The sequence below is a fragment of the Ramularia collo-cygni genome (genome assembly GCF_900074925.1).
Source record: "Ramularia collo-cygni strain URUG2 genome assembly, contig: RCC_scaffold06, whole genome shotgun sequence".
Lineage (NCBI taxonomy): Eukaryota > Fungi > Ascomycota > Dothideomycetes > Mycosphaerellales > Mycosphaerellaceae > Ramularia > Ramularia collo-cygni.
Window position 1 is genome coordinate 1045360 of NW_019716260.1, and position 12683 is coordinate 1058042.

Sequence of the window (12683 nt, forward strand, 5' to 3'; positions counted from 1 at the left end):
CCTACACCATAAACATCGTCATTCACTTGACAAAATGTCCTAGCGCAAGTCGGCTTAAATAGGGAGAAATTCGCCTTTTGAAGAATATAGGATGTTATCAAGGCTTTGAGGGGCTTTACAACATTAAAGGTAATGTATAATAGATGGATTGATCCATAGGGAAAGGTCAATGAACGACATCTGATCCGTTTCATTCGCCTTTCGGGAGGTGGGGCGGTCTTTGGATACATGATATATCATTCGCTCCTCTGAGAGACCAGCATATTCAAAGGCTGCTTAGTATTGCTGAGAGATTAGGAGATAGGGAGAGAGACAGAATGGACGACCGAGATGGGACTAGATGCAAGAGATGGGAGAAGATGATTGGAAAGTCAAACCCATCAATCCATCCACCTGTCCCCTCCCCTCTTCCCCCTAGGATCATTCCCTATCAACTCATCCACCTCATCCCATCCAACAACGCCCGTACTCGCCACAAACTCCCAAAATTCCCTCTGCCTCTGCCAAACCCTGCCGCCAGTCACCACGCGCTTCCTTACCTCACCCACCAACCTCTTCAAAATCTCCCCTTCCCCTCTCGCACTCAACATCCTCGCCACAGCCTCTAGCGTCCCGAACCCAGGCTTCATGCCCCTCTCACTCATCCGCGCCAAGAAGTCCATCGCGGGTTTCATGCCCACAATTTCGTGATGATAAGCATATCCCTCGACCATGCGGTCGAAGAAGATGGGGTCGAGACCGGGGGTGAAACCGTTGGAATCGGGAGTGGAGATTTGAGTCCATAATGTGTCGATGGCGGACCAATCCGGAAGGGAGTTGTTGGGAGGGAAGAAGTAGGATGTCATGAGGATGGTGTAGATTTGTGCGGTTGGGCGAAGTTTCGCTTCGTGGACCATGTACCTCAATACCTCGGCCGCGGAAGCTGTGTTTTCGTGGACTTTGAGGAGACGGTCAATGATGAGGGCGTAGCCCTTGACATCTAACCCACCCTTCCTCCGTACTTCTCCTGCGGGGCCGTCTAGTTCGACGGAACGGATGAATTCCATGACCTTCTTGCCTTGAGCTTCATGCGTTAGGTCGTCGAGGAACCCGGATTGAAACAGAGACGTAAGGAGGACGGTCCAAGTCGTGCTGTCTGCTTCGATCCCTTTCTCTCGCATTCGGGAGAGGAGAGAGAGGGCTTCTGTGCTGCGGGAATGGCGCATGCAGATGTTGAGAAGGGCATTATATGTGATGAGGTCGGGTTCGATTTGAAATGTCCTGCCCCAGTGTAGGACCTTGGGTATCTCGGCGTCGTGGTAGGAGGATGCCAGGGCAGCGATGGCGGTGTTCATTACTACTAGTCCTGGACGGGGAGTTCCGTTGATGGAGTCGGGGTATTTGAAGAGGAGAGAGGGGAGGGAAGGTTGCGGCAAAGGAAGCGACGCCTTACTAGCCTTCTTAGAAGGTGGAAGACCTGCCGAAGGGTCTTCTGCTTTGCGGGCGGCGGTATACCACTCTTTTCCCATCTCGCTTAGAGCTGCAAGACCTTTCTGGGGCAGCTTCGCTCTGAACAGGCCATTGATCCTCGCAGACCACGCGTGAGAGTCCGGCTGGAGTTTTTGCCGCATCGCCTGCCAGAATTTCTCCATGGACGTTACGTCATGAGCGTGAGATGCTCCCTGCATCAAGACGGTATAAGTCTTGACTGTGGGAACATATCCGTCTTGAATGAACTTCTTCCAGACATCAACAGCGCTTTTTGGATGCTTCAATGCGAAGAGGACCATCATGAGGTGCTCGTACACTTCGATTGGGAGAGCTGTGGGGGTGAGATTGTTGGAAGCTGCGAATGATGCAATGTTGTTGCGGATGAACTCTGTTTGGTGGACATCACTCTTCTCCAATGCACGTCCCAAACGAATGATCTGTCGGAGGGCGAAGTCTTCGACGACAGGGTTGTCGGGACGTGTTGTGAACTTGATGTGAGGAGTAGGCCCTGGAGCATCTTCCCGGGGAGGTGGTTCGTCCGGGTGTTGCGGTGTACCTTGGGATATATTTAGTGGTGTATCTCGAGGGGCATTTTGAGAGGTGTGGAGAGGTGTGGATGTGGTGATTGGATCAGATGTTGATGTTGTCGGGGGAGCCTCCACGGCCTCGACAGCTGGTTTTGAAACAGCGGCACGCTCCTTTCGCTCCTTGCGATCGGCAGACCTTCTCTTCGCATCTTCCAGCACATCCATTTTCACACCGACCCTCCTCAGTAACCTCTCATACCGTTCCCGCAAGTCTTGGCCAACATCGAACATCCTGTGGACCACACACGGCGGAATGACTTGTAGAGAAGAGGAGCGCAACAACGACTCCATCAACTTCACCCATGGACTGTAGTCGGGTAGTTCAGCACWTACCCCCACCGTCCCATCGTCCATCTTACACGGCGTCGTCCTCAACAAGTCCAGCGTGATCAATGCTGGACTGGCATAGTCCAGCTTGATCGGGTCCAGATCACTCTCCTTGCCGCCGACGAGGACCAAGGTGTTGAGGATGGAATGGAAGTCATGGGCGAAGGAAGGGGTGGCGAAGATGGTCAAGGGAGGGAGGAATGACCAGTCGGTGGGCATTTCGAGAACCGGCTGCCCTTTGTCCATGGTGCGAGTGCGGCTGATGGCGACCACGTGGCACAACTTCCACAACTTCATCAGTTCGTCCAGGGCGGGCTGCAGGTCGATATGGGGATGAATGACGCGAAGGTCGTGGATGCCGGCCGCGACTTCCCAAAGAGTGGGACGGTAGTAGAGGGGTTTGCCGAAGCCCAGCTGTTCGATCAACAAAACGATTTCATAGGGGGAGGGGAGGGAGTGGGTGGAAAGGGCGCCGTGTTGGAGAGCGCGCAGCCATTCTTTAGTGCACTGCGTCCGGAATTCATGGAGTTTGGGCTGCACGGCCGGCGTGCGCATCCAGATGCGACGAGGAGGAAAGGGAATCTGGCGGAGGCTGGGCGCAAGCTTGGTCGACAGGATTTCCCACGCTTGGGCGAGATTGTCTGGGGTGGAGTGGGCGATGAAGGCTTCCGTCACCTGCATCAGAGCGGGCGGGAGGAGGTGTTGTCGCCGTTGCAATGTCCTCCCACTTGGGGAAAGCTTCACGCCTACTCGGTCTCGACGAGCCTCTCCACCCCTCGTCTTTTCCTCCTCCAACTGGTGCAACAGCGTCTCGGGACGAAGCAAGTCGGGTGGAATCTCCCTTCTGGAATATCTTCCTCTCACCCCTCCGCTCCCATTTCCATTTCSACTCTCATTTCCATTCACATTCCCGTTCTCATTCCCATTCCCTCCTCTTCCTGCTATTGTCTCATCGCGTCCATGTGTTTCCTGCACGGCGCCAAAGCCTTGTCGTCGAGCGGCCTGCTGCGATACCCCTCTTGCWCCTTTAATGATAGTCGGCAATCGCGTCCGACATGACACACAAATCCACGGACTCGCCATCCAATCCCAATCTCCTTCGATTCCAGGAGGAATGTCTCTCTCACCCTCTCATGCTGCTATGGAAATAGTTATTGTTGCGTGAAGCTAGCCAACTGTGTGGAAGCATCCCCGAGAACTCGCCGCACCTTCCCGAAATGGAGCTCCCGTCGAGTTCCAATGCCTTCACTGACTAGGTTGCCTTCACATGCCAAAATTCACTTCCTCCATCTCAGCAGTCCTGCCTATGGGATTGGCAAGAGAATCTTCCTCCAAATAGAGAATTGTGACCGATGTCGCTGTCCGAGGCTCTTCCTACGCCAAATCGCTATCTCTCCGGGCGAGCAGCTGGGCGGAAGGACAGATGGGAGCCACGGGCCTGAGTTGATGTCTCACTCTGAGAGATGGTTCGTGAAAGGCGTGGGGGAGTCTACGAGTGATTTGCGAACTTTTCTGGACGGTCCAAGTAATGATCATTCTTCACGGTGGTATAGATGTGGACAGCTCGTTGTGGAATAGAACGGGGAAATGCTCGTAAGCGCTTGTAACATGCCACCTCGTCGCTGGACATCTGTTGACCTATAGTATCTCCGTTCAAAGAATTGGAAGCACAAGCATTGGTGAATGATCCCAAGATTCGGCATGTGAAAGGTGACTTGCTCGTCACGCCCCACATCCCGACCCGCCAACAGCAGACCGACTTCTCCAATCCACCTCATGACTCTTGACGTGTTGGTTATTCTAACCTTCAATCGCATTCCAGAATGATTCGATAACCCACATTCCCTCCTGTTCTTTCCACTCAAACATGACGACCCTGACGCCCCGCCCGCCCTACTCGGAAGAGGAACTGAGCCGACTGTACCCATCCCATCTCCGCCTCGAACAAGTCCAAATTCTCCTCCGACACGGCGAACGAACTCCCGTTTCCGCTCGTTTTCAAGCTTCGGGCCTTCATGGCAGTTGGCCGTATTGTCGAGCAGCGAATGAGCTAAAGAGTGCCGTGTTCGCAGCAGACGGAGCATGCGACACTCTTTCCTGGCAACGCCGGCTGGAGACATTGGGAAAGAATGACGCTCCACATCTCGCTGTCGGTCCTGGTGGAGAGGTCGATGCTATATGCCAGCCCGGTGAATTGACAGATCGAGGGAGGGTGGGTCGATCAATATTCATATATCCCAATCAATCCTAATCATTGTGTTCACGTAGGAAACCACCCTCTCTTTAGGTCAACGTCTCCGAACCCTCTACATTCACCAACTCGCCCTCCTCCCACCATTTCTCTCCCAATCCACGCAATCGACTATCCACCTCCGTGCCACTCCCATCCAACGTGCCCTTGAATCCGTTCAACAAACGTATGTCGGCTTGTATCCTCCGGCCTCCCGCTCTCCCGCTCTTCCTCCAACACCCATCATCCAACGCAGCATCACCGATGAGACCCTCTTCCCCAACGAACGAGGTTGTCCTCGATTTGCAGAACTCGCTCATGCCTTTGCGAATCGTGCCGCGGAGAGGTGGAATGGTAGCGAGGAGATGAAGATGTTGAATAAGAGATTGGGAAAACACATGCCTCCTGCAACGCCCGAGGTCAAAGTTGATGGCCACCCACGATTGAGCGGAATCATGGACAGCATCAACGCCACTCTCGCTCACGGACCCGCTACGAGACTCCCATCAGAGTTCTACGAACAGCAAGTCAGAGACACAATCGATAAGATTTGCGTCGAAGAGTGGTTTGGTGGGTATGAAGAATCTCTCGAGTACAGGAAGTTGGGCATTGGAGGGTTGGTAGGAGATCTTACGCAAAGAATGGTGGAGCACGTCACTGCAAAGGACGAAGAGGAGAAATGGAAGATGAGTCTTAGTGGATGTCATGATACCACCATCGCTGCTACCCTGACCGCTCTGGGCGGCTTCCGAACCAAGAGCGACAAGTGGCCCAACTTTACCAGTAGCATTGCTTTCGAGCTCTTCGCTCGCAAGGAGGATACGGGTGCGACTGCTGGCAAGAAGGGATGGTTCGCAAAGAAAGGGTCAAGCGATCCGAGAGCAAAGTGGGAGGATATGAGTCAAGAGCAGAGGGAGAGATTACAAGGCAAGTTTGTGAGAATCCGGTACAACGACAAGGTGGTCACTTTGCCGGGATGTAAGGGTGAGGGAAGGCATTTGGAGGGCGATGAGAGCTTCTGTACGCTCGAGGCTTTCAAGCAGGTTGCCGATCGTTTCACCCCCCAGGACTGGCGAGGAGAATGTAGGACTGGTTTGGGGACGAGTGCGTTTGGCCAGGTGGAGATGCCCGTTGGGGTTGTCGAGCAGTGATGGGTGGGTGTGAGTTGGTGAGTTATGACAGCGATACAAAGGGATATTTGGGGAGCGTTTGCTTGGAAAGGTTGGAATAGAATATCAGATAGATGAATGGGATGATCTGCTCTGCTCTGCTCTGCATTGATGAAAGATGCTGATGCTGATGCTGGACAGTGGTTTTTTTTCGATGGAATTCTGCGCATTGGAGCCACGACGGATGTGATGTGATCCGCGAATGCTGATGCTGATGCTCCATTCAGAATTGGCAGTCAAGTAAGTTGGGGCAACCTGGGTTTGCTGTTCACTTCTGTTTGTCTTTGATCACTGCAGCTTCATTAGCAAATCCTCAATCTTGACCTCATCAACATCGACGAGCCTGAATATGACTTTGGTACGAGCGCTTAGAGCCGGCTGCTCTCACCTTGATGGACCAAGACCGTGAAAAGGGGCTAGAAAAGCTTGTTGTGATGGCCTTTCTCTTTGAGTCCAACATTGCCAATGTACGATTGAGATATGTTCCCACTTTCAATACAAGACTTATTCCTCAAGAACTTGTCCTCTTGTCGTCTGTCCTTTGCGATTTTGCGCTTTCTCCAGTCTCCAGATTGGGTGAGACCTCGACAGCTGCTTCTGCATCATGTCGGAGTGTCGAGGGTGCGGGAGGTATTCAAAAGATAGCAGCAGTGAAGTAGCCAGTATACCTGACCAGCTCGCCGGTGGAGTATGTTTTGCAGGTGTTGCTAGGTAGTAGGTAATGTAGTCTGTGCTTTTCTTCACTTGCCTCAGACTTGGAATTTGATTCTCAGACCTTCCATCGTCGCACACTGACAGACATCATCGTTGTCAACTCATGACCCGCGGTGCATCACAGTGTGGTATCCCTCTTGATCAGAGTCGGTATTGATTAGCCAACAACTCTGCTATCTGGGACATCAGCAGCAGCCAGCGTTCGTCGCAGCAACCACGTCAGCAAGTTCATCCACCACATAACTTGATCCAACACATCAACTTGATCCAACACATCAACTTGATCCAAWCAATACATCAACTTGATCCAACACACAACTTGATCCACCACACAACTTGATCCACCACATCAACAAAGTCCGAGACTTCATCACCGAACCCCCGTCTCCTCCGAAAGACCCAACACCAGCGCTCAGCGGTGTCTGCAGCAGCATCGTCATCATCCAGAAGCTCGCCCGCTCGATCGACTCCGTCAGCTCATCAGAAATGGACCCCATCACCACCGCCGCCATGACCGATCTTACTCTGAGCGTCGATGCCATCCGCTCTGGGCTCAATTCGCTTCCACAAGAACTCTACGACCAGATCTACACCGCTGTCTTCACTGCGCCTGTAGGGGTGTACTGCCCGTTAGCCACATATTGGCGTGAAGATTTCACCAAGGCCCACTACGATGCAGTCGAAGCCAACTGCAAAAGCGAACGCAACCAAAACGACCTCAAACTCTTGCATATCTCTCAAGAATCCCGCGAGATCTTTGCCAAGAGCTACTACGGTCATGGAAGCACGTTCGTCTTTCACGACCTGGAAACCCGGTTGTCGTACGTGAGTACGCTCGACATCGAGCGCTGGCTTCTAATGCTCCCGAATGCGCACCGTGTGCTTCTCCCGAAGATTCTATTGGTACGACGCATTARGAAACACGCAGACCCTTTGTACGCCATTGCTATGATCAGAGATAATTTCACAAGGTGCGGAATAGAACCTGCGTGCGCCGCAAATGTGTTCCTACAGTACGATGGCAAGGTCTATGGGAATGAGATGCCGAATTAGTACATGGGTCAAGATGGTAGGCCGCACTTCGTACATGAGCACGAGGATACGGGCAACATCACAGGAATCTCGGGCGACTCGAGAGGGAGGGAGAGCTACAGGAGAATACTGTAGACGGCAGTCGGAACACTGGCATGAGGCAAAGCGAGGGCGAGGCTGTCGGCTACCAGTATATCATGAGTTGCATCTCAGCACATGGATCGTAATTGTTGGAAACGAGCCACGTTGAATGAACTACCTCTCCATAGCATGTCACGTACGCGAACAATTCCTCTCCATCTTCGAACATCTGCGCTTGCCACATGTTGAAAAGTCGAAGCAGTTCCATTCCATTCTCTCCCTCTTTACGACCAACAGAGCGCTCAGGGGTAGGAGATGTCAACTAGCAGTGTAAGTGAAGCCTTTTGAAACGAAGAATATCGTCCAGCCACTTGATCTCGAGTAGCCGATGTGGTAGTTAATCACCAGCATCGGATTTAAGGCCAGGAAGTGGAGGGAGCGACTACCTAGTCAGTCTGTTCATTCTCTTGGCCGCATGTGACAGGTCCGTGCACGAATCTTGGATACTTCGATTTCGGCCTCGGACGGGAGCGACTACCTAGGCAGTCTGTTCATTCTCTTGGAAGCATGTGACAGGTCTGTGCACGAATCTTGAACACTCCAATTTCGGCCTCGGACGAAGCTGCATTCATCACTACAACGAAAAAGCTCCTCATCGGTGATACTACTCTCGAGGGAGTCTTTTACCGCTAGCACTCGTGTCCGTTTGCGACATCGACTCGGACCTGCTCGAGTGATTCGCTGCTTAAGCTATCGTCGTTATAGCACCTCAAAACATCCGCAGCTTAGCAAACCTTGAGCTCCAGCTACCTCCTTCTTAGAACCTTGGATTGCCGCCTACGTTCCTTCTTCCTGTAACGGTCGGAACGCTTAGCTTGCCCTAGAAAGACCTCTATATAAGATATACAAAGGGTAGGTACCCCCTAGCAGGTAGGGTAGTCACGTCAGTAAGGGTAGGCACAACATGCACGGAAGGAATATACAAGAGCGTCTAAGAAGGAGGCAGAGCTCTAGTTACTGCCGGAATTCCCGTTAATATGGAATCCATCACTTCCAACTCGAATGGTTCCACTATCGATACTAATGAACTTCGCTAGCGGCTTGAAACACTGTCACAAGAGCTGTATGACAAGATCCATATCGTAGTCTTTACTGCTTAGCCTGCAGAGCGCATTATCACAATCAATTGGGATTCGTTTAAACAACGCCTTGCAAATCACTTTGATTAAACCAAGGACTCTTAGTAGGAAGATGCTTCGCAATCCGACGAGACGATGGGACTCGAAGCCATCCGCTATGACCCCAAACTCTTGCATATCGACCGCTCCAGTTGCGCATATTACGCCAAGTCCTATTACGGCAAGTACAACACATTTTTGATCGACATTGGACTTAAAGATATGCCTGGAGGCCGTACGCCCGACGAGCAATGCTACGACTGGYACAGGGCGCCTCTAGTCGCCCGTTTCAAACTTATCGAGGAAGGTCTCGAGACGACATGGCCCAAATACAAGACCGGGTGTTACAAAGATACGGAGGCGTTTCCAAGGCCTCATATGAGGTTCCATGTGAACGAAGATATCCCGATACATTGGGTCTGCGTTTGATGGCGCAGTGCAAAGGCTGTGCTTAAGATACTCGTCGTTCGACGGACAAGGCTTTTTGCAGGCTAGCGAGACGGAATGACAAGCTCGAGTTCGAAATGAGACGTGGAAGCGGAGATTGGAAGGCGAAGTTGTGGTGGAGAATATCTGATGCTCGACTTTGGCTACTACAAATCGAATGCATCGTGACATCGAATGCCTCTTTAAGGTTTTCTTCTCCGGAATAACAGTGTGGTGTGAACGCTCCTTCTTTGTGCGGACAACATCATAATGGCCTTGCGTTTCATAGCTCTGTGTCATAATTGTGACATGCTTTCCGTGAGGTGCGTCTACTTATTCTCGGCACTCTTCTTCCTAGTGTAGAGGAGGGCATGTCCCATAACTGTAAGATATACATAATGCTTATGCAATCCAGGTCTCTACCTACCTTTATCCGCGCAATGTTTCAGCCGAGAAGTAGCATATTTCCACGGTAACGATAGAAATCAGCTGAGACGGATAGTGACCAAAGCCATTATGGGCACTCGGTGTGAATGGGGATGACGATCAGCTAATAAAGCGTGAATGACTCGAAATCGACAAGTATTCGAGTAACTATCTGGATTCGGATTAACATCAGTATGTGCAAGCTCGTAAGCCGTAGCGAACACTAGCGTTGAAGTTTTTACATGTGACAAAGCGTCTGTGCGCCAGCTCCTGGCATTTCGCTTCCTATATAAACTACCTGCGAATTAACATCTTCACAACTCGAGGTCCGAACCCACTTACTAGAAGAAACAATTACTTGTTTGGTATCGGTCAGTCTCGCAAGCGAAAAGATCATCGCCGACAGCTACAAGTACCTTCACCGGCAATAACGACAGTGTCATCGCCATTAGAGCGAATGCGCGAAAAGCCTTACTGCATCAACACAATTGGAAGCTCTCCTCCAAATATACCGCGCGCATCTTTGTGAGTTATGACCACCGAGAGCCGTTGCGACAATCAACTACCTACGACAAGCACACCCAAGTCCAACTGTCATCTCCAGAAATCATGCCCGAACCAACTCTCGACGTCGCCACCATCCGCCATGGTCTCGACACTCTTCCCCAGGAACTCTGGGATAAGATCTTCACCGAGGTCTTCACCGCTACTCCCGGCAACCGAACCATTGTCTGGAAGCCGCACGGCAAAAAGGATCAAGTCCAACACTCTCTCCTGGGCGTCTCACGCTCTACTCGTGCCGCATTCGCTCAGAACTACTATGGCGGCGGTAGCTCGTTCAGTATCCCCGACAACTGGTCGGAGGTGGGATATTGGCCATGGAGCTTACCGAAGGAACACTATGATCTGATTAAGGAAGTCTATGTTAATAGACGACCTTGGGTTGGGTGTCGCTATTGGAGAGGGCCTAGGCCCAGGGGATATTATCGACTTTTGTGAGCGTTTGTGAAAAATGGACCGGGGAGGAGCTCGCGGACAAGATGTATGGGTGAAGACCTGGCCCTGCAATTACCGACTATTAAATGGAGTCTCGAAGAAGTGTAACGAAATGCGGCTGAGTGCGGGAGATGAGCGTCCTTAATTTGAKACGGGAAGATGGATTACTAGGTCTTCTGCTGCATAAGTGATGCCTGCCTCCTTTTTAAGCCCTTTGCGGGAAAGCTTAGGGTTGGGGTTGGGGTAGTGGCAATTCCTGCTGCGGTAGTAATGTGGCCTTTGTGCTTTGAGCTGTTTTAGACACGCATACAAAAAGTAATCTGTGTTAGTTTGGGAGCAAAGTGCCGCTTTCTACAGCTGTTGTAGTTTCCACCTCTTTTCAGCTTGTTCCACGTTCGATTATTCAAGCAAAAGAGAACGATGACCACACCAAGGTGGAGACTGAAAAATCGATTGCTGGAAGGGCAGTCCTACCTCTTCTAGTTTGCCGCCGCTGTATCCTCATATGCGGGTTGATTTGATATTTGAATCAGCGGCGGTTGTTCATCATTTTCGTGCTGCTCCTGTAATGTCAAACCAAGCGCTGCATGCTTCTACACATTTGGCAAATGAGAGAAAGGTTTAGAAATATTAGTGCTCACCCTCCAAATACCGTGGGTTGTATTTGTCGTCGACCACTACATTCTGGCTTTGATCATCATTGTTCKTAAGATATCCAATACAGACCTCGATGTTGAGAGCCTGCGCATCGGTCTCAAGTCTGTACCCCACGAGACCTATGGTCAGATCTACGACGTCGTCTTCACTATGCCGCCCGGTAACCGATAGCTTTCTGCCTGCAGTCGATTCCAGCAGAACATCGGGGTATGAACCAACAAATTGCAGTGACGTTGGTGTAGACGTCGGTACCTATCTTGAGAAAGTAATTTGAGGAAGCTTCTCCGCCTGATCAATTGAACCTTGGGAGTAAAATTTGCTGCTTGAATTGATACATTGTCGCATCGCAGTCCGCTGTCTCCCAAGCAAACGCTATGCTGGCATATGTATTACGGCTCGTGACGGATCAATGTTCCCCAGTCGTACATTGTTGCCCGACGACATCATGCAGGACAGGGCCGGGCAAGAAGTACGAGAATGTCTCATCTCTACTCTCTAGCACTCCGGATCAGCACCAGCATCTTCTAGACAAGCACACGGGCTAATGTTGCATGTAGCTTAATGCAAAAACTCCGAGACTTGCTCCCTGCTAGTACTGCTCTCTAGTTGTGAAAGATTATCGCGCCCGTCTCACCGCTCCCTGACGTACTGTATGTACTGTAGTCTGCAGTAGTCTGGAGAGAACAAACCCTATGGTCTGCCAGAGACATTCATGCATATATATCGAGCCGTATATTTGTTTGTAGATCTTGCTGTGAGCGGTGAGTTTATCCTTKGGAGTATATCGACGAGGTTGGGGGCTGCATGATGGAAAATCAAAACAAATGTGTTGTCTATCGTCGTGGAGCCGTTTTTGAGGGGTCAGTCGATGGACTAGGAACTGCCTGCCGTTTAGCGTGCTGTGTTTTATTTCGGCGAACGAAGACGCTGAAAACGGCATCGTTATCACTGCATGTGAAGAGACCCTGTAGATCTGGTTATTGGCAGTTGTCCCATCCTTGACAGGTCTCACATCAGACAGGATGGAGAAAGCCGCAGTGCTGCAGTGCTGCAGACTGCAGTATGCACGGCAAGGGCCTCGATATTTCCGTTGAGCTCGTCATCGGTTATCATTCTGAGCCATTCCGCCTTGTTCTGTTCGCTTCGATAGGATTCTGGCTAGCGCTCGTACTGAGCAATGGCCCTTTTACCTATCCACTCTTCACTCACCGTTGTGAAGGTGAAAGGAGATAGCCGAGTGAGAGGCGTTCGCCGCTGTACGATGCGACGCTGTGGCCTTTACGACAGAGCCTTGTGTGTGGAGGATACGACGGTCAAGAAGATGGTGGCCGATGACCGCCCGGATGTAGTTTTTTTTGGCAAGAATGCACGCACTTACGGCCTTGGCTCG

At 51.3% G+C, this 12683-nt stretch overlaps 5 protein-coding genes; 4 read left to right on the forward strand and 1 right to left on the reverse strand.

Annotated features, from left to right (window-relative positions):
- Positions 1–380: 380 nt before the first annotated feature.
- On the reverse strand, positions 381–3467 carry RCC_04768 (uncharacterized protein; the record flags this gene model as incomplete). Its single annotated transcript, XM_023770045.1, has 1 exon — positions 381–3467. One exon carries the CDS (start codon positions 3465–3467, stop codon positions 381–383), a length of 3087 nt encoding a protein of 1028 aa, XP_023625813.1.
- Positions 3468–4251: 784 nt separating this feature from the next.
- On the forward strand, positions 4252–5765 carry RCC_04769 (related to acid phosphatase; the record flags this gene model as incomplete). XM_023770046.1 has 2 exons in its annotated part: positions 4252–4596; positions 4653–5765. The coding sequence occupies 2 exons, from the start codon at positions 4252–4254 to the stop codon at positions 5763–5765; spliced, it is 1458 nt and encodes a 485-aa protein (XP_023625814.1).
- A 1218-nt stretch (positions 5766–6983) lies between these two features.
- RCC_04770 (uncharacterized protein) lies at positions 6984–7550 on the forward strand (the record flags this gene model as incomplete). The annotated part of the gene is made up of 1 exon (XM_023770047.1): positions 6984–7550. The coding sequence occupies one exon, from the start codon at positions 6984–6986 to the stop codon at positions 7548–7550; it is 567 nt and encodes a 188-aa protein (XP_023625815.1).
- Positions 7551–8884: 1334 nt separating this feature from the next.
- Positions 8885–9217, forward strand: RCC_04771 (uncharacterized protein; the record flags this gene model as incomplete). The annotated part of the gene is made up of 1 exon (XM_023770048.1): positions 8885–9217. One exon carries the CDS (start codon positions 8885–8887, stop codon positions 9215–9217), a length of 333 nt encoding a protein of 110 aa, XP_023625816.1.
- A 1032-nt stretch (positions 9218–10249) lies between these two features.
- On the forward strand, positions 10250–10639 carry RCC_04772 (uncharacterized protein; the record flags this gene model as incomplete). The annotated part of the gene is made up of 1 exon (XM_023770049.1): positions 10250–10639. One exon carries the CDS (start codon positions 10250–10252, stop codon positions 10637–10639), a length of 390 nt encoding a protein of 129 aa, XP_023625817.1.
- Positions 10640–12683: the final 2044 nt, after the last annotated feature.